The sequence below is a fragment of the Phasianus colchicus genome, chromosome 4 (genome assembly GCF_987193195.1).
Source record: "Phasianus colchicus chromosome 4, bPhaCol1.hap1.1, whole genome shotgun sequence".
Classification (NCBI taxonomy): domain Eukaryota; kingdom Metazoa; phylum Chordata; class Aves; order Galliformes; family Phasianidae; genus Phasianus; species Phasianus colchicus.
In genome coordinates this window covers 27,805,885-27,825,845 of record NC_143439.1, presented here as the reverse complement: position 1 = coordinate 27,825,845, position 19,961 = coordinate 27,805,885, and the positions used below count along the sequence as shown (strand labels likewise).

At 49.1% G+C, this 19,961-nt stretch overlaps 1 protein-coding gene across 1 annotated transcript; it reads right to left on the bottom strand.

The window, feature by feature from the left end:
• Nucleotides 1–700: 700 nt before the first annotated feature.
• Nucleotides 701–18,484, bottom strand: SCD5 (stearoyl-CoA desaturase 5). Its single transcript, XM_031596690.2, has 5 exons — nt 18,145–18,484; nt 9,117–9,247; nt 5,381–5,586; nt 2,751–2,983; nt 701–2,364 (listed from the first exon to the last, which is right to left on the bottom strand). The coding sequence occupies exons 1-5, from the start codon at nt 18,266–18,268 to the stop codon at nt 2,174–2,176; spliced, it is 885 nt and encodes a 294-aa protein (XP_031452550.1). The 5' UTR covers nt 18,269–18,484; the 3' UTR covers nt 701–2,173.
• Nucleotides 18,485–19,961: the final 1,477 nt, after the last annotated feature.

The following is a 19,961-nucleotide window of genomic DNA, read 5'->3' as shown; positions in this document are numbered from 1 at the left end:
AAGTAATAGCAGTACAAAAAAAAAAAAAAGAAAGAAAAAAAAAAGGGATCTACAATGTGACAAAGACCAGCAGGAAGATGTGTATGTAAGCAGCTGCAAAGTGCTTTCACTGCAGTTCTCCAGAGAGGAAGCTACACAGAAAAAACGAAGGAAGAGCCAGTAAGATGTGTTTGTGTCTTCCCTGCTTCACTCCTACATTCAAACATCACCTGCAAGCCTGTCTCCACCATCACTTTGAAGGCGCTCCCCAATGATTTTTGCAGCCCATCCACCCCTCAGAGAGAGAAGTAACGCTCCTGACACTCCTACACTTCCAAGCAGTAGGTAGGAAACTTCCTAGCTTCCTGCACAGGGCAGCAGTGAGACGTCTCCCATCACATGTGCAACTCCTGTGCGTGCCAAGGGCCACAGCTGCAGATGGATACACATTGAGACACACACGTCTGGCACAGCCCAGGCCTTTCAGCAAATTGCATCTGGAACAAGGAAGTAATCCAATCTCGTGGTGCCCTTCTGGTTGATAACAGTCCTCTTCCACTGAGGAGGAACGCACACACATGAAGGGGGTAGATACCTTTGGGTGCTCTGCTCTAATAGAATAGCTGGAAACACAAAGTGTAACAGTGCTGTACTTCTGACAAATGACAAACTCAGCCCTTTGCTGCTGGAGGCGTTTCCAAACAAAACGCAATGGCCGGACTAATTCATAACTGTTTATTGTAAAACACTCAAGAGTTTAACATCATTAATGGCAAATTAACACTGTTAAAACACCTGCTGGATGAAATACAGAATAAAGACAACTCTTATATTATATGGCAACATTTGAAAAACAAGAAACAAGAAAAAAAAGAATCGATTTTTAACTGTGATTTTTTTTTTTTCTTTTTCTTTTTTTAAACTCTACATCTTTCCTGAAAATACTTGGGCTGAGTCTCACTTACCTTGAGCCACAGCCGCGCTCCAGGCATGGGGCCGAGCAGCCTGAATCGAGCACCCCCTAGCGAGGCGTAAGGCGGCGACCTGCTTTATAAATGAGAATCACGCCCTCTATCTTCAAAAGTGCTCCAGTGCCGACAGTATGAAGCCTTTCTCCTGCACTGGCTAACATCTAACACTAAGGGCTGTATGTTCCATTAACTCCGCATGCTTTTTTTTTTTTTTTTCCTTTTTTTTTTTTTTCCTTTTTTTTTTTCCTTTTTAAACAAGGCAACCATTTAGTTCAGAAGCTACATAACTGTCTTTATATTTTGCTCAGAAACCAATAGATGTTGCATGCAGCTGAAATATTAGTAGAGACTCTGACTTCGATAAAGGTCAGTTTTCAAAGACCCACAAATCAAAGGCAGAAACAAAAATGTTAGCAGCCTCTTGTGCAAAAGGAGCTAAAATATGCATGCATTCATGGCCATGACTGGTTAGAATATAACTCAGGTCTCCAAACATCAAAACTGAAGCTTCATTTGGCTTAAGACACTGTTGAGCTCTATATCTTTACAAATTACAATGTGTATGCAACAACAAAGGAATCATCTCAACATAGCATCAGTTTGTATTTTGGCCTGTATCTTCAACACAAAAGCCTGCTCAGCAGTAAATGGTTTTCATATTTAGCAAAGACAGCGGCGCGTTGGTTTGGCTAACAGGGCTAACAAAAAGAAGAAAGCAGATTTTCAAACTAACAGCTAACTAATTTTAGGCTGATTTCTCCCCTTTGACATCCTGTTTTTCTTGGTGCTCTTCCTGTTCCTTACCATCGGTTTGTAGTTGGAACAGCACATTGTGCCCTGTCCTGCCTGTCCCCTCCTAGGAACACGTCTCAAAAGCATGTTTGATTAATAGTAGAAACAAATTCTCCCCTAACTGCATTTTGAAAGGATAATTAGTTCCTCCAAACTGCAACATTTAACCATGAACAAGCAAATTACAACGTATTTCAGACATAATCTACAGTGACTAAAATTAGTTTAACTCTAATATTAAATAATATAGAACATTTTGACGTTTAATAGTCTGAAGTTCGGACATAAGACAGCTAATAAGGAAGAAAGGTCAGAGCCAAATCTATTCCTGTGGAATAAATTCAGCCCAACTGAAAAAAACTAATTTTACCCAGAGGAAAATAACTCCGAGCAGTGTGCGACGATGCTGACGCACAGAGAAGCATTACTCTTCAAGCACTGCCATCTCCAGTCCTTTCCTTGCGTGCTTGGATCATCTCCTTTGGAGCTTGTTTCCGGTCAGTGACCAACCCCAACCAAAACATGAAGTCAATGAACCAAGTGGTGGGGTTGAACTTCAGGCCCAGCTCGCTGGCTGAGTAGTCGAAGGGGAAGGTGTGGTGGTAATTGTGGAAACCCTCACCTGGGAAAGAGAGAAGGTGTTAGAAGACTGCATGGCTGGCACACTAAAGAACTCAGGAACCCGAAGCCATGACCCCACTGCAGATTATGCTGCACCCCTGGCTATAGGAGACCTCTGGGGCAAACCCACAACTGGCTCCATTTCAGCACTCTTGATTTTCCCTGCCTGGCTACAACAGCTTCAAGAGGGGTGACTGGCAACCAATCAAATAGCAGAGCCACCACTTCTAGCAGAACAACGGAGTTTTCCTCCAGCACATGCAGCCTCCTCCAAGCCCTACCTCAAAGTGGTGGCAGATTGCAGGTGCCCACAAACCCCAACCAAGGTGCAGCAGAACAGAATTTGCTCTCAGATTGCAAGCCTCTACCTAAGCCTACAACACCTACCAATGGCTCCCAGAGTGACAAAGGTGTTCTGCCTGGGATTGATGTACTTGTCATAAGGGCGGTTGCCATACATGTGAGCGGCGCTGTTGACCAGCCAGGTGACGTTGAGGGATATGGTGTACCGGAGGATGGAGGCGAGGAAGTAGGCATTCCACAGACTTTCGCCCCAGAGGTACCATGGCACAACGGTGGGGATCACAAAGCACATCAGCACGACTGAACTCTTGTAGTACCTAGAAAGAAACAAAAAGACATCACTGATGTAGTGGGAATGATGGCAGGGGAATGAGGGGTTGGGTATCACAAGGTAAGTGCCTGTGAGAACAGTTGGATGATGGTTGTAGTGCAGAAGAATATGAATGGAGCCAAGAGGCTGCAGAGGGACTGCTTCCTACTCGTGGGGTTTTAGGTTTGAATCAGATCGTTCCAACCAAGTCACCTGTCTTGACATGATATCTATTGTGATAATCCTGGCCATGCTGGCACACTCTAAACCCAAGACCTCCACATCTACTGAGCGTGCAAAGCCTTGGTGAGCACTCAGTACCATAGGCAGCTACTGAGAGCTACAGGGGATGGTTGTTGCCATTCCTGTCCTCTCTAAAGCCAGTGGCGTGAGTACTCATCTACTCACCTGCACTGAAAAGCACTTGCAGATGTGGGGGGTTGGAAAGTGCCAGGTAAGGGACAATTATGACTATTATGATACTATGGACAGATGCCAGAAAAAAAAAATGCTGCTAATCCAGGACAAAATTCAAGAATGGAGGAAAAGGCTTGACCTAAAAACCTGTTTTTGCATGTCAAACTGAAATTCTATCTTAGCAGCTCTTAGCTGTATCCAGTTCTTTGGAGCTTAAGGCGCCTGTTCTTTGTAAGAGAAACCACGCTGATGTATCAGGAGCAGTGTTAGGGAAAAGACTGCTAGTCATCCCTATTTTTACCTTTCAATACAGATTTTAGCATCATTAATACTGTGGATGTTTCCAAACTATACTCAGAAATGCTTACAGCAAGCAACCTGCTCTTAGCAAGCTAACAATCAGCTTTTCATTTCAGAAAGGCTGTCCTGCCTTGCCATTCTCCCCAGCCTTGAAAGACAATCACCCTAGCAGTTCACAGCAACAACAGCCTTTGCCATAGAGAAGCACAAAGCCAGCAGCCAGGCCAGTATGCTACTGGCTCTGTGTCAGAAGAGTCACCTCCTCTGCAGAAAGCAGTTGTGTGGCAGTGACCAGGGCCGCTTTTTGGTCTCTGCCTTTGAGTGGCTGTCAGGGCTCTCAGTAGTCTACGAGGAATGTAGGCACTTTCATGGACTGCTGCCCATGACTGGGAGGACTAAGTGAAAGTCTTGGATGAGAGGAAAACAAAAAAAAAAGAATGTACATGCAACAGAGCATGTCCCAGCTCTGCCAGCATGCAAACTGTGCCAACTCCTACGTGGGCAGCCAGAGAATGAACCAGGTACTGCATATCACAGCTGGGAAAGGAGCAGTGCAGCACAGAAAGTTTCAGCTATCTGCAGTCACATTTTACGTTTTCCAGAGTGCAATCTGAAACATAAAGAGAGCTCCAAACCCTGAAGCAGCAGGTATTGCTGGGGATGAAAAGACAAGGCCCAAATCCAGAGCAAAAACCCCAACGTTCAGTAAACTCCCAAGTCCTGAATTCAAATCCCAAGAACAGGCATTTGCTCAAACACAACTTTGCTGCACAAAACCTACACCACTGCTACACAAAGTCTGCAGTACAACCAAGGCAGCAGAGCCTGCTTCTCAGAGGATGCTGTCATCTTGGCAAAGGCATCAACACAGCCAAGAGGTGCTGCTGCAAACTGCAAAGGAGCCTTTGCAAACACCCACTGCTGACTGAGCCAATAAAAGTGACAGAAAGTGGAGGGTAATCAGTTCCACCCTCCTGCAGTTGTTCTGAGGAAGGGGAGATTCTGCTGGCACACAGTAGAGGCAACACAGATTTCAGGACTCAACCAAATGCTTCCCTTATTCAGAAAGTGCTCAGAAATGGGTGTATGTGGTCTGCAGAGCACCTATACCAAATGCTTGCTGGCAGGGAGCATCTTCCATTTCTGCCCACTATGCAGTTACTCATGCGGAGGACACAGTGTGCTGCTCAATTCCCACCTCTCACAGATTGTGTAAGCAATTTGAACTCAGTCTGTGCTTATTCTCAGGGGAGACAAATAATCCTGTAACAGATGACAGTCCCGAGAGAAGAAGCCAGTCTGAGCTGGCCCACCAGTGCCAAAGGTGAGTTTGCAGTGAGAAGTGCACTTTTGCATTTAGGCATGTTGCAATTACAGCTTTTACTCCAATGATGAAAGCAGAAGGCCAAGAGCCCAGCAGCTTTTGCTGTGGCTGTTTTCCCAGCAAGCCCTGGATTTTGGAGAAAGATGAGGACAGGGCACGCTGCCTGCGTAACAAAGCTGGCCAAAACAGGCTGTGAACATCAGGAGCATGGCCACAGTAGCAGGCAGAGGGATGGCAGCCCTACCGTCTGCCATCAGGGTGGCAGGGATCTCATAGGGGAACAAAGGGGAAAGGTTCCAACAAGGAAGAAGCCACAGCGACATGTCAAGACCCCTCCATCCAGCAGCACACACTCCCACTTACTTTCTTTGGAATCTGACAACGGGGTCATCCAGCAGATCAGTGAAATCCAGCTTTCTTCCCTTTTCTATGACGTCTTTGTGCTTGCGCACAAACAGCCAGCCAATGTGGGAGAAGAAGAAGCCACGGCGGGCATTGTGTGGGTCTGCATCTGTCTCCGAGTACTTGTGGTGCACACGGTGGTCTCGGCTCCACTCGTAGATGTCATTCTGCAGACAGAGCAGAGTAGGGTAAGAGGAGAAAGGCAGGGCAGTGCTCCTGCAGAACCACCCAATTCCTTCCCCACATGGGAATGGCAATCAAACATCCACAGGTGCTCTTCAAAAACACTTGGTGACTCAAGGTTGTGGCTGGTTATCACTGACACCCTCCAGGGAGAAAAACAGAAAATGCGACAGAGCTTGTGGAATGCTTCATGTGCCTTCTCCTAACCTACACAGGAGCTGAATGTGCTCAGCTGTTCTGAGGGATGAATCTCTCACAATTAAAACTGGCATTTAAATTACTGTTTTGTCTGCAGGGATGTGTACAAGGTTGAGACATCAAATGAAACGTACCTACTTTTTGGGAAACAAGTCTTGAATTTGCAGCCAGGCTGGAATAAGAGTCTCAGGCCCTCAAGAGCAGCTCAGTGTTGAATGTAGATCAGATACAAATTAAGTTCAGTCCTGCTTCTGTTCAAACTGTCAGTAGGTTCAAGCCACTGAAATTCCCCATGACTGCAAGTGGCACTGAGGGGATGGCAGGGAGAAAAGGGTGGATGGCAATTTCAGAACCGAAGCAAGCCTTTCCAAGTTTACTTGACTGAAGAGATATCATCCACCCAGTTTGCCTGTGCTAGACTGAACTGGTTGTTTCTGCAGCACTGCTGAGCTATTACTATTACCACAGGGAAGCCTTTGGAAAACTCAGGCCACACACTCATCTGTGAATTCAGTAGTACCAAACTATTAAAAAAAAAAAAAAAAAAGTTAGTGCCTGGATATACAATAGCGTGAGCTTGAATCAGAGAATGCTTAGCTGAGTGCCCTTCTCTCTGCTCTTTTTGTCTTTGCACAGCCAAAAAGGGTTCCAGACAGTAATACCAAAAGAAGGAAGGGCTTGGGTTGCTTCTAGGAACAGCAGGAGCAACCACAACCACCAACAACAGGAGCTTTGGTCCCAGAAGATCCGAGGAAGCCATTTGCGGTGTCTGTTAAGAACCACAAAGCAGCAGCTGGGAAGGCAGAGGATACACTCAAGGACACAGTAAGCCTGAGCTAACAACTGTGAAGGTCTGTATTTAGTGAAACAAAAGCTCTGTGCTCAAGGTGTAACAGATCATTCCTTTCTCTCAGCTACCAACATTTGAGAGAATGTACCAAGGCCACCTGTGCTGCTGAACAACTCCAAGAATGACTGCAAATAGAAACTGAAGAATTCGGTTCAAATGCGTCAGAGTTCAATCTCAGCATTGCAAAGGTGGTCTTTAAGAGAGCCCACAGGAGACAAGTGAGGAACAAAAGCCCATTGCACAGGAAAGCAAGCCAAGTGGAGCAAAGCAAACCAAAGAAGGTCACCAAGCTCCTCAGTGCGAACAAGAGCAGATTTTTACCTTGCTGCCATTTTTTTTTTCCTACAGAGAAATGAAAGGGAATACAAGCCTCTGCAATGCTTCAAGTGGCAGATTTAGTCCTCAGTGGGAGTATCCAGAAGACTACAAAATGCTACAATCAAGTCATTTAAAAACAAAACAGGGCTATGCAAGAAACACACTTAGGAGGGTCCTCTTTCTTAATGAGAAATGATCTTTCAACTGGAATTACTGAGCAGTTTGCCACAAGAATGCTTAATAGAACTATCTGTGGCACAACAGGTAACCAGGTCAAAGCAATGATAACGGTACTGTGAGAAATCCACGTGGCTTCTCACACCGCAGAAAACACCTGCAGGGTTGACAAAAATGTGATTCCCCAGATGAAAGCACTGGGAAGCTGTGAAACAACTGAATTGCATCTAATTAAAAAACACAAAGGCTAAGAGGAAATAAAGGCCAGAGGCCAGAACTGTTGGCAATAAATACACCTACAACTGCAGCATTGCGCATGTAAATGAGAGTGTATTAATAGCAATCATTTTTCAGGAATGTGTCACTCTTGATGAAGTTTCAGGTAAACACAGGAGTGAAATCCCCTCCAAAGCAGAGTGTGAGCATCGTGCTGTGACAGTGATACAGACAAGAGGTTTCATTAGCGGATCCCCTCATCAACTTGCAGACCAACACATGATGACAAACCGGGATGCATAACGAAGAAATGGTGAAAAGTGCAGTAGGCAGCAGGGCAAACACTGCTGCAATCTGATGGTGTTTCAGAGAACATTCAGCATGTCACACCCATACCCTCATGCACCATGAAGTCACCACTGCGCAGAAGAGTTGCCCCTGCCCTTCAAGAAGGCAGCATCCAGGTATTCTGCAAGTATCCTCAAAGCAATCTCTTCCTCCCAAAGCCAACAGGAGGGAGAAGGACCTGAAAACTTGCTCACTGCCTGTTTGTGGTGGGGAAGGCAATGGATGTCATGGTAGTTAGGAACAGGCTTCAGACTATTTAAAATTTAGAGTGTGTGGCTTGGCCTTTTGTTTTCCTTCTGATACAAAGCTGCACAAAGGTAGCTTGGAGGTACTTCGAAGTACTTCACTGCCTCAAAATCATATCACAACCACAGCCAAAAGCAATGATGAGGCAATCCAGCTTGACACACTCATTCAAACTACACAGGAAAGGTATGACGTGCAATAAGACAGGAGGACAGTACCAGGGGGTTATTTATAACTCAAAGTGGTTGTTGAGCATAGTGAGCAAAGGGTTTGTAAAGCTCTGAAATAACACAGCACCACAAAGCAGCAGGAATGCGGCTCAGAATTAAGGTGGGGATTACAGTAAAATGGGACATATCTCTATATTCAAACAAAAGCTCTTTGTAATGTGCAAAGAGACCAACAGGATTGATACTCTCCACCTTAGAAAGATAAATCAAAGACGATTCATCCTTGCTTTATCCTCTGAAAGGAAAAAACTGAAAACTCAGGGCACCGCACACATGTGGTACTCAGTGCCACCGGGGATAATGGCAGCCAAACCAGATAAGTGTAATGTTAGCACAGATGCATATAAGTCTTTTGAACAGCCAAAGGAGCAACTAAGTTCACATCACATTATCCTGGCTCTGGGCTACCTCCTACCACCACCTGAGTGTTACAGAAAGATTTTGAAGTCTAAGACTGCGTATTAGGAATTACAGAGCTCATAAAACACTTCGTGGTAACATATTTAAATTCTACTGCTGAAAAGTGCTGCATCAAACAGAGAAATTACAATGGTGAGAAAGGACATCTGCTCTCCTTTCTGGGCATGTGAAAACCCCTCAAAGCCTGGCTAGACAAACAAACCTGATTATGCCAACATATCTGCACAAGGTTGGCCCTTACACAAGTTTCTGAAGTGTGGGGCCTGGCTTGGGTTAGGCATGTTAACTTGATCCCTAAGTAACCATTGCTCCTGGGCTGTCTATTAAGTGATGTTGTGTGGGTGGTGAGAGGATCTCTGCATCCCCTAGGCCAGCACCATGCATCATCAGCAAGTGTCTTCCTGCTGATAGATATATTTTCACTTTTGATGTTTGTAAGCTGAAGTGATCCCCATACAGGAGATAAAGCTGCCTGGAGGCAAAGAATGAGGACAGGCAACCACAATCCCACCTGGAAGGCCATGGAGTTAGCTGCAGCCAGGAAGATCCGCAGAGGCAGCTTGGCTTTGTATGAACGGTGGCTCCACAAGCGATGTGCACCAGCCGTCACGCCCAAGGCTGTCATCAGGAAACAGAAATATGCTGAAAGAAAACAAAACACAAGGTGTGCCAGGGGCCAGCTCTTTTATTTTTGCTTTCTTTGTCTTAAAGCTGATCTTTGTCCCTGCATGCCCCTGATGCCTCTGGGGAGGCTCAGAAGATGAGGTAAGGATATCAGCCCAGCTCTGCCCAATGGCCCTGGGGATGCAGTGCTCCTCCTCTCACCCCCTTCTCACTTTGCCACTGTGTCTGTCGTTCAGGGGAGTATGGCAGCAACAAAGCACTGTGCTGTGATGCATTTGCACTGTGTGCCTTTGCCAGCTGAAGTGGAGTGAGGGTTCATCTCTCATCTCAGAAAACTGGCAATGACAGTGCCAGCCTCCTCCAGACAGGTCTTTGCTTGAGTCTCATCTGCCACCTCACTGAGAAGCATCACTTCCCATCCCTGAAAATACAAACTGTGTCAGAGTTCCCACAATAAAAACTTCTCTCACCATTGTGAGCTTATGAATCAGTACTATAAATGCACCAGGGATCTCAGCATTCACAGTCTCCTTCAGCTTCAGCAACTGCCTTTCCTTTCTGTAATTACAAGACTGGCCAAGTAAACTTGTTTTGAGCATTTTTTCAGATGGCCAACGCAGCAAGCGGCTCTGTTCCATAGGCACTGTGCTCCAGCTGCAGCTGGACACTGCCTGGCACACATGTGGGACAGCAAGGAGGGACGTACTGTGTAACCCCAAACAAACCAGGCCACTCCAGCTGCTCCCATTTCAGCTGTCCAGCTGTCATGATAGCAGGCTCTCATGTCTTCCTCCTGTAGGGAGCATTGATTTCTCGTACTGTGCCTTAATAGTACATGCTCACTTTGCAAGCGTACAATTGAGAAAATAAATAAAAACGTGGATTCAAACAACAGGAACATCACAGGACAACCTGAAATATGTTTGCATGGTGTAAGGTGATGTGCTGTTTAGCCAGGACCTCCTGCCACCTGAAACACACAGGCTGCTTGAACCAAGACCCTGGTATTCAAGGAACGTTTAGATGTTGTGTTGAGAGACATAGTTCAGTGAGAACTACTGGTGATACGTGGATGGTTGGACTGGATGGTCTTGTAGGTCTTTTCCAACCTTGGTGATTCTATTACTCTATTCTATGAAAACATGCCTATTTTTTAATACCTAAAGAGTTCCTGGAACAAAAAGGGAAACCAAAGCCTTTCTCACAAATGCAGCATACAAACGGAGTCAGAAAATCCTAACAATGATGAAACATCTCCAAAACCTGCTTTTGACTCCATCGGTGAGGGGCCACTTCCCTTTTCAGCAGGCTGCAGCATTTCTGCTACTCCTGGAAAAGGCTCATCTGTGCAGGTTCATCCAACATGAAAAGTCTATCACCAAATTCAGACTCCTGCTTGCTTCCTGAAGAGAACACACAAATGAACCAAAAACCATAACATGCATGTTATTTACACATTTTGTTTTACAACTGTCAGATCAGTAACAATGCTGGCACTGCAGCTACCTTGCAATTGTTTCCTCTGCAGTCTCGCTGTTCTCATACTTTGCTCTGTCACTGTGAGGACATGGACTTCTCTTACACAACGAGGGGAAACCTATCCTGCCATCTTCTGTATGTGATATTGAGCTGTAGCAGGCTGATGAAGCAAGAACGTGGCAGAAACATCATTAAAAAAGGCCTTCCAAACTGCTCAAATGACTGTAATTGTGGGAACAGATCTGTGACACATCCAACACTGACATTATCCCAGCAACATAAAAATATTAAGGCTGAATCATCAAACGAACATATTGCCCGTAGGTTTTACGGCTGGTCAACCTCATGCCAGCCCTGGGGGCTGAAATCCTCTTCTTTCACCTGTCCCTTCTTTGCAAGGGGTTGGTATTTAAGGATCTTCTTGAATTTTAACCCTAGTTTCTACCATACTGTTAATGGAGACGGAAGGATCATCAAGAGGAGTAGCTCTCTAGACCTTCCTTAATACATGCCAAGGGGCTCTATTCCTGGCAAAGCAATGCTGTTTGTTTTTTGTTTTTTCAGAGGAGGAATCATAACAGCAAGAATCTTCCTAAAATAAAGGCTGAGGGTTGAAGCATCCCTAGGAAAAAAATATACTCAGGAGTTCGGTGGCCAGAGCAGACACATCCTGTTGGACAAATGCATGATGCGAAGCAGAGGGAGAAGCATTTCAGAGGGAACTCTGAGGATGAGGGGAAATGGATCAAACAAACGAACTTGCGTGCAAGGACAAGGGACAGAACCTGTGCATGGGGTTGCAGAGAGGATGCAGGAGAGAAAAGAGTGGAGGTTCGTGCACTGTGCACACAGGGAGCTGGCGGGTTGCTAGGCTCCAAGTGCACAATGCCTGTGCACAGATGCTATTTATGGGAACGCGCCAGAATCAATAGGCAGAAGATTTTTATCCAACATGCTTATTAATGACCTGAAACAAAGGCAAACAGCGTATTAATTATAACTGCAGATGATGCTAAATTTGGAGCAACAGTGAGAGGGCTAAGAAACACAAAAGGATCTGTACAGAAACAGGGAAAGCGTAGCTCAAAATGAGAATCAAAATGAGAAAAAGCAAAGTAATGCAGCTTAGGGCCGTGAGAACAGCCAGGGATCTGCAGTGAGGATGTGACACTTGGGGAAGCAAGTGCCTGCCAGGAGGATCACCAACAGCACATAAAATATTCTGAGCTTGCAACACGATAGGGCAGTGAAACATCAATGTGATGTTGAACAGCAGGCACAGGGGTATCATCTCACAGCCGGAGAGAAGCACTGCAAACTACACCAGGCACATCGTTTAAAAATGGATGGGATGGGAGACTGGCAGCATAAAACATTTGAGCCATCTTTTTCAGAACAGCTCATCATCCCCATGGATGGATTTCCAGAAACTCTCCTTGCATCAAGTGCCAAACTCCAATGAAAACGTGCAGGGCCAACCTCTTACAAGGATATGGGGAGATACTGCCACAGTCTGTGGCAACTTCAGAGGCATCAGAAAATCATTCTCTGCTCTACATAGTTGCTTAAATCAGTGCAGATCTCCCTCAAGTATCTTAAACTTTGTTACATGCCAAACATCAAAATTTGAACCTTTTTTTTTTTTTTTTTTTTCCTCAATGCACATCGGAGATGTGATACCTATTAGTGAAGCCAGTGGATTCCAGATGGCTTTTGACCCTTACCTGGTTGTACCAGCAGCAGACCAACCAAAGTCAGAAATCCACTAGGCACTGGGTGCACTCTGCACACCTGTACAGACAATGCTGGCTCCTGACGTGTGTCTCAAGTAACCATTTCAAGAAGCCACTGCTATCAGCTAGCAACCAGCCACATGTTGCCAATGTCAAACATAGCCCAGTTACATGGTGCCAATTGCAATCATCTCTGAGGGACGCAGCAGCACATATGAAAATATCAGTTTGGAGATAAAATCAATTGCACATCTACAGTGGTGTGACTGTCAATATCTGAATGTGCTTTAATGTGCAGCAGTCGCTTCTCAGAGGAAGACAGCAGCCGTACTGCTCGCTGTGGTCGTGTCAATGCCAAACGCACTGGGCAGATGGCAAAGGGGCCCGAGGGAGCAGGCAAGAGGCACTTCTTAATGTTTCTTTCCCTTATTTCTTTTTTCCCCTCTTTTTGACTTTTGATAACTTGACTCGTTAAAGTAAATAACAATTTGAGGGTTTAAACTAACAGGGATGGACACGCAACATTTGTGAGGTTACATGCTGACATCTACCTCTGCTTATTCAGCCAGAGCAAAACTGCTTGCTAGGGCATTTTTAATAATTGAATGCATAAAACTTAAGGTCTTCCATCAGGCTACAAGAACTGCGTGAGAAATACAAACAGCAAGTCGCTCAAGCACAAACTCAGCATTGCAAAGCTGACTGATCACCATAAATATGCAACACCACTGCACCTGACAGTCAGGATTTTTCTAAAAATTAAATTGCATCTGCATCCGCGTTCCATTCCTCGTTTGTGTTTTTTTTTTTTTGCTGTTGTTCACTAGTAGACTTAGGACTAACACCAGCTAATCTGCCCAAACTCAGAAAGTGTTGCTCTGATGTTCAGTGGTGGCCTAACTCCTTTTCCACCAGAGACACTGAAGGAAGCCTGCTCTCCTGACCTGGAACTGCATTTACAAAGGAGGCAAACCTCCCACTGTGGGCCGTGCCAAGAAAAAACGCGGAGTTGGTGCTCTGGCCCCAGGGTCTCTGCTGGCAGAAGCGGCCGAATGGCCACCCTACTGTTGGCTGAGCCCTGCTAACTATCAAAGGCTGGCACCAGGAGCACCTCAGGCTGGCTTCAAACCAACAACCCAGAATTAAAAAGAACCATTTCCCCGAGTCACCCGCTGTACAGCGCGCGCCTGCACTCGGGGGAGCCGTGCAATCATGTGAAGAGCAATCGTGTGAAATCTCAGGGCAGGAGCGGGTTCATCTAAAATTAGATCTACGCATTTTCTGAGCTGCTCTAATTGGAACTGAGAGAGAAAGAGAGGAGATGAAACATATCGAATGGACGTGGGGAGGCAGAGTTTGGAGTTGCAAAGAAGAAGTTTGACTGTGGTACTCCAGGACAAGCCATCTGTCATAGCCTCCCGAGCTTGCTGTCACCAGGCTGGGAAATCCAGTCTGCCCCTGCTTCAGCGCACATGCTCACGTATGCATTTTCAGGAATGTTCCCCAGAGCCAGCCCTTTTGGCTGAGTATACAAAAGACTTTATTCCGGTTGGAATAGCAGAAATGTTCACTTCGACAACGGAGGCCAAAGTGACGTTAAAAAAAAGCCAATAGAGCAGTGGAAATTGCAGATGACAGCGAGAATTCCAGAGAATGCTAAAATTCTCCCAGGAAGCACATGCAGATTCCCTGAACTCACCAGCGATGGAAGATTGCCTGAAGATGCTGAAGAGCTTGTATTTTTAGATCAAAAGAGAAGGCTGGAAGATGCTCTGATTTCTCTGAAATTTTTGATGCTTCCGTGTAGCCTCTCTCAGCTCAGCCGGATCCTACATCATCACAGAACCACGGGCAGATTTCTTTTCTCTCCCCATGACCTCACTGTTGCCCTCAATCCACAGGCTGGCTAGGGCTCCACTGGCTTTTAAGTGCTCTAGAAGTGCCAATAATGCCAGTTTTGTCTGTTTTCTCAAGGATGGAAAGAGTGTGTGCTTGAGCTGTCAGCCCTCAGCAAACTCAGGCACATGGGTCTATGCTTCTGCATTAAAGGTGGGAGCCAAAGCCATCATCTCCTAGCATGACCTGTCCCAAAACTCAAGCTCAGTCCTATGTTTTTGCGGCCACTGCTCCACCACCAGCCCCTTCTTCCTCCCAGAAAAACATAGTTCTCCTCTTGGGCATCACCTGAGAAGCCAGACAAGTGGAAAAAGCCCACTCCAGAAATCCCATCCTCTTGGTGTGGAGCAGTGTAGGCACGCAGGATTCCTGCCGCCAGCAGCTGGCACTCAGCTCTCCCCTCTCGTTCACATCAGCCTAGCTTTACTCAGTACAGTAATTCTGAATGCTCTCTGGCAGGGCATCGCATTTTATTGTTAGCCTCCACGGTGAAAATAAAATCTGATTGCGAAAAATTGCTCGGCTTCAATTATAACATCAGCGTTAATTGCAAGCACAACCATAATTGCAGGGAAGGAAGGCACAGTGGCAGTGATGAGGATGCATACTAAGTTCTGTGGGCAAGCTGACATTTCCCAGCCCAGCCCTCCGAAAGGAGCAAGCCACTCCTCTGACCGCAGAGACCAGAATCAGCACAGATGAGCTGCTCTGCCTGTTGGCATCTCCTGAAGAAGGATGAAATGGAGACAGGAAACAAATATACATGCTTAAGGCTGAACATGGGGAAATCACCTACAGCAACAGCTAGAACAGGAACACTAGGGAAGGAAAAACATCTGAGCAGCAGAAGCATCACCTCGAACAGGGAGGTCTCTGCAAGGTAAGGTGTTGTGTTCAGTTCCTGCTCCCTGACCCAAAACCTTGCTTGCAGGAATCACTTGAATGTTGAACGTAACCACTGCAGGACCCAAGGGTTCTCCCAGCAGAGTGGCAGCAGAAGCAACAGTGGAAGTTTTAATCAAGCATCTCCAATCCATAGCTGTGAAATGGAGACAGTATTTTCACCTCCTTCCTCCAGAGAGGTCCCAGAGGTGCTGAGTACAGCCCACTTGTAGCCAGGATTCCTATTTATAGCCATCTGCACAAAGCTTCCAACACAATGGGAGCTTCTGTAGGCGAGCACAGCGTGCACAGAAGTGGTTAACAGCCAAAATCTGTTCATACCACAAAAGCCAGTAGATGGCACTCAAGAATATGCAAGCCTTCCGAAATGTGCAAGCCTAATAAAACTTGCATCTGCAGTGCACACCAGCAACATGTGCCTCATTGCACAGGTCACTCCCTGCAAGGACTGAGGAGGCAGCTGTGATCCTGTGGAGCCCTCTGAGCACCACGATGACCCTGTGCCAGCAGCACAATGCCTTTCAGCCTTCCAGAGATGGGATGCCAGCACAACAGCACTGCCAAGAACAGGGTGAGAATCCTCCCCTCCCACAGAACACAAGGCCATCCTCTTCTCCTGCTCTCAGGCTCTGGCAAGTCATATCAGTGTGTGAACCAGCAGCTGTGCACCCAGGAATCAGGCAGCCAGAGAGGCACATCCTGAAGATACAGGTTTCTGAGTATCTCCTATCTTAAGGCAGCGATAGGCCATGCATGTGCCAGTTTTTCAAGTCATGAATGCCAGTAACACTCAGCAGCCTGAAAGAAAAGGGTTTAAAATAGGTGATGGGTTCATCTTCTGCTCTGGTTTGTTGTTCTTTGGTATTTTTGGGCTACGTTACATGCTTCCACATCAGAGGGCTAAAAAGCACCTTTTACCAAGCAGAATTTCAGACCCTTATGCAGAGAAGGGGACATACCCTGGGCACAGTGCTGGGATGTGCCACGGGACAAGCCAGGGCTGCTCAATGGCTTGCACCCATCAGCTGCTGTGCTACCCAGCCAAGGCGGTCACCAGCTCATGGAAAATTCTGACATGAGTAATTTTATTGTTTTTGTTCAGCTTGGACAGAAACCAAATTCCAGGGAGGCACCAGGATGGCCCTGAAAGCCTCTGTTTTACCCAGTTTAAGCACGCATCCCTTGAAACATAACCCAGTTCCCAGCGCTCCCCAGGCGGTCTGGTTGCATTACCCAGAGCTGGTGGGGATCCTGCAGCTCCGTGTGTGGCACGAGGAGCAGTAACATCGGCTCCCAGCATTAGTGCAGGAGGCAATGGGAACAGAGTAGTACAGATAATCCTGAGTAAACACCCGACGGAGCCTCCGCTTGCCAGCATTTTCCATTGTCTATTATGTACAGCTGGACAAGTGTCAATAAATTACCAGTGGAAATTGCTGAGCATGCAATTTGGCTTGATCAGCTGTTTCCTAGGTGGTACCATGGCATTTCAGCTCCGCTTAGGTGAACTGAGAATCACCAAGTGGGCTCAGCACGGAGCACCCTGTCTGTTCCAGTTACGGATGATTCTGGGGAAGGCAAAGTAAGGAGCTGGGAAAGTGCTGGTGAGCCTCTGGCAACTGTCCACATCGTGCCATGGGTTACACCTGGTGCTGGCAGCGGGAGCCACGCTCAGCACACAACTCCCTATGGCTTGCTTGCAAGGCAGCAAGGGACAAGGCAATGAGATGGCTGGTGCAAGACTGCCAATGAGCTACCCAAGTGCCGAGCTCAGGATGAGAAAGAAAACCACATGTGGATCCAGTGAGGGCCGCAGCTCTTCAATTCACACCCTCTAACGCAAAGCCCTGCCCGACACAGCCCTACGTGGCACTGAGGGACATGGCCAGCGGGCACGGTGGCGATGGGTTGATGGTTGGACTTGGCGATCTTAGCTGTCTTTTCCAACCTTAATGATTCTTCGTCCCCACCAAACTTCACCACCGTGCAGCCCTACATCTCACCAAGCGAGGCTGCGCTCCTTAACTCGAACGGCAACAACCCTGCCTTTGTCTGCCCCGACCCCAGCGCGGCAGCACGCACTTCTGCTGGAGCTATTCTGCAGGAGGGCTGCATTCTCACGGCTGGAGCCAGCGCGCTCGCTCCCTGCCGAAGAGCCGTCATAAAAGCTCCCGTAAAACTCGGCGGTCTGCTGCCGGGCGCCTGTTAAAAATAACGACGTCGAGAAACGGGAGGCTCTCATCTGCGAGAAGGGCATTAAGTTGCAAAGTCGTCGAGACACGTTTATTATTTAGCACCTCGGTAAAACCGACGAGCGAAAGACAGACCTTAGAGGATGGACGGTAGTTCAACCCTCCCGCCCCGAGGAGCTCCCTAACAAGGCGCAGAGGAACCGGGGGGTTTCGATGCAGAAGGAAGCCCACCCGCGCGCCGCTCCCGCCGCCAGCCTCGAGCCCCGATCCGCCCGCGGCGCCGAACAAAGCAGCTCCAGCCCGCCGCTTCCCGCTGGCTCCGGCGCAGCCCGCACTCCTCTCGCAGCCCGGCACGGCGCCGGCTCTCGGCCGCATCCGCACAGCGCCACGCCGCCACGCGGCGCTCGCCCGGCCGGGGCCCCGCAGCCCGGTGCGTCGCCCTCCCGGGGGACAAAGGACGGCCGTGCCCCCTGCCGACCGAAGCGTGAAAACGGGGGCGTCCGCGAAAGCCGCGTCCCGCCGGCTGGCTCTCCGCGGGACCTTCCGCGCGAAGCATCGCCCCTCCGGCCTTTCCGCGCCCCTCCGCCCGGCCGCAGAAACGGACGGCCGCGAGCGGGGAGCGCCCGCCGTTTCTACGGCAACGGGCGGAGGGCCCACAAAGGCGCCGCCGCCGCGCGGCCCCGGCCCCGGCCGCCCCCGCCGCCCCACTCACCCCACAGCAGGGTGAGCAGCTGCGCCCGCGGCACCAGGCTGAGCGCGTACACGGCGCCCAGGTGCAGCAGCCCCATCAGCACCACGTTGCGCCAGACGATGGCCTGCCCGCCGCCCGCCGCCATCTCGCCGCCGCTCTGAGGGGAGGGAGAGAGGGAGAGAGGGAGGCGGCCCGGCCCGGCCGGGGGGCGCCTGGGGGCGGGCGGCCGGCCCGCTCCGCTCCGCCGCCTCTCCTCCTCCTCCTCCTCTTCTTCCTCCTCCTCGTCCTCGTCCTCCTCCTTCTCCACGGCGCTCCCACACCGCGGCGGTGGGAGAGGAGGGGAGGGGACGGGAGCCCGCCGGCCCCGCATAGCGACAGCCAATGGCCGCCGCCGCCCGGCAGCGGTGCCGCCCGCCGCCTCGCTGCCGGGGCCCAACCGGCGCGAGGGGTCCCCGACGGCCGTGGCGACGGCCATGGCAACGGGCAGGGCTCGGCCGGAGGGCCGCGCTGCGAGGGAGCGGGTGCAGGGGTGTGGCGGGGCGGCGGGAGCTCCTCCGTGACCGCACCTGGTGCCCGGCAAAGGAGGGGCCCTGCGCGGAGCCGCTCGTGCCGTGCGGGAGCGGGGGGAGCCCCTCTGAGCCATCGCGTGGCTCCCCGGGCTGCCGCTGGGCAGGGCGCGTCGTTGGCCAAGAGGGGCAGTGGGATCCTGGGCTGCGCTGCAAAGAGCGCGGCCAGCAGGGTGAGGGAGGTGACCCTCCTCCTCTGCTCTGCCACATCTGGAGCACTGTGCCCAGTTCCGGGCTCCCCAGCTCAAGAAGGACGGGGAACTTCTGGACAGAGTCCAGAGGAGGGCGACAAAGATGATCGGGGCCTGGAGCATCTCCTGCACGGGGAAAGGCTGAGAGAGCTGGGGATGTTCAGCCTGGAGAAGAGAAGGCTGAGAGCGGATCTGATCAGTGCTTATCAATACCTAAAGGGTGGGAATCAAGTGGGTGGGGCCAGGCTCTGTTCTGTGGTGTGCAGAGATGGGGACGATGGGCACAGACTGCAATGCAGGAATTCCATATGAACATGAGGAAGAAGTTTCCTGTGAGGGTGACAGAGCACTGAACAGCTGCCCAGTGTGCGGTCATGGAGTCTGCTGCTCTGAAGATACTCAGAACCCATCTGGACACTTTCCTGTGCGACCTGCTGCAGGGATCTGCTCCAGCAGGGGGCTGGGCTGGGGGATCTCCAGAGGTCCCTTCCAACCCCTGTGATCCTGTGTGAACCTCCGCTCCCGTGCCTAGAAACAACCACTCCAGCCACAGAGCAGCATCACCAGCATTTGCCCTCGCTCTGTGTGGCCATGAGCAGCAGTATGTGTAGAGGTGATCCTCTTTCACAGAGCCCTCTGGCTACTCAGGGCCATGTGGCACACAGACCCACTGAGTGCTGTTAGTGCAGAGCACACAGCATGCTGTGCTAATTAATTACTAACAACACCTCCCGAGGCAGTCAGCAGAGAGGATATAATTAAAGGCGCCCCCCCCTCCCTTTTTTTCCCTTTTTTTCCCCTGATACATTTCAAGCATTCTTCTAGAATCCTCCACCTGGAAAAAAAGAAAGAGGACAGTGGCAATGAAAGACAGTGAACAGGTTGCAGGGATGCAGCTGGAGCCATTGAATGCTGCTGCTGCCCTACCAGCACACTCCTGCTACTCAAAATGTTGACAATGTTGACCTCATTTTTTCTTTTTTTTTTCTAGCAGCCACCCAAGGGCAATCCTAGAAAAACTATTGCAGTGAGACTTCTGGCCAATTTGTAGCTCTGAAGCTTGTGGGAACCTCAATCAGAG

What these genes read in the sequence shown, in the direction of transcription:
- SCD5 (XM_031596690.2), bottom strand. Translation starts at nt 18,268, where the DNA reads ATGGCGGCGGGCGGCGGGCAGGCCATCGTCTGGCGCAACGTGGTGCTG. An exon ending in CTAACTCCATGGCCTTCCAG is followed by an intron (nt 5,587 to 9,116) that starts GTGGGATTGTGG and finishes CTCTGTCTGCAG; the next exon opens with AATGACATCTACGAGTGGAG. An exon ending in TGTCACTCTGGGAGCCATTG is followed by an intron (nt 2,365 to 2,750) that starts GTAGGTGTTGTA and finishes TCTCTTTCCCAG; the next exon opens with GTGAGGGTTTCCACAATTAC.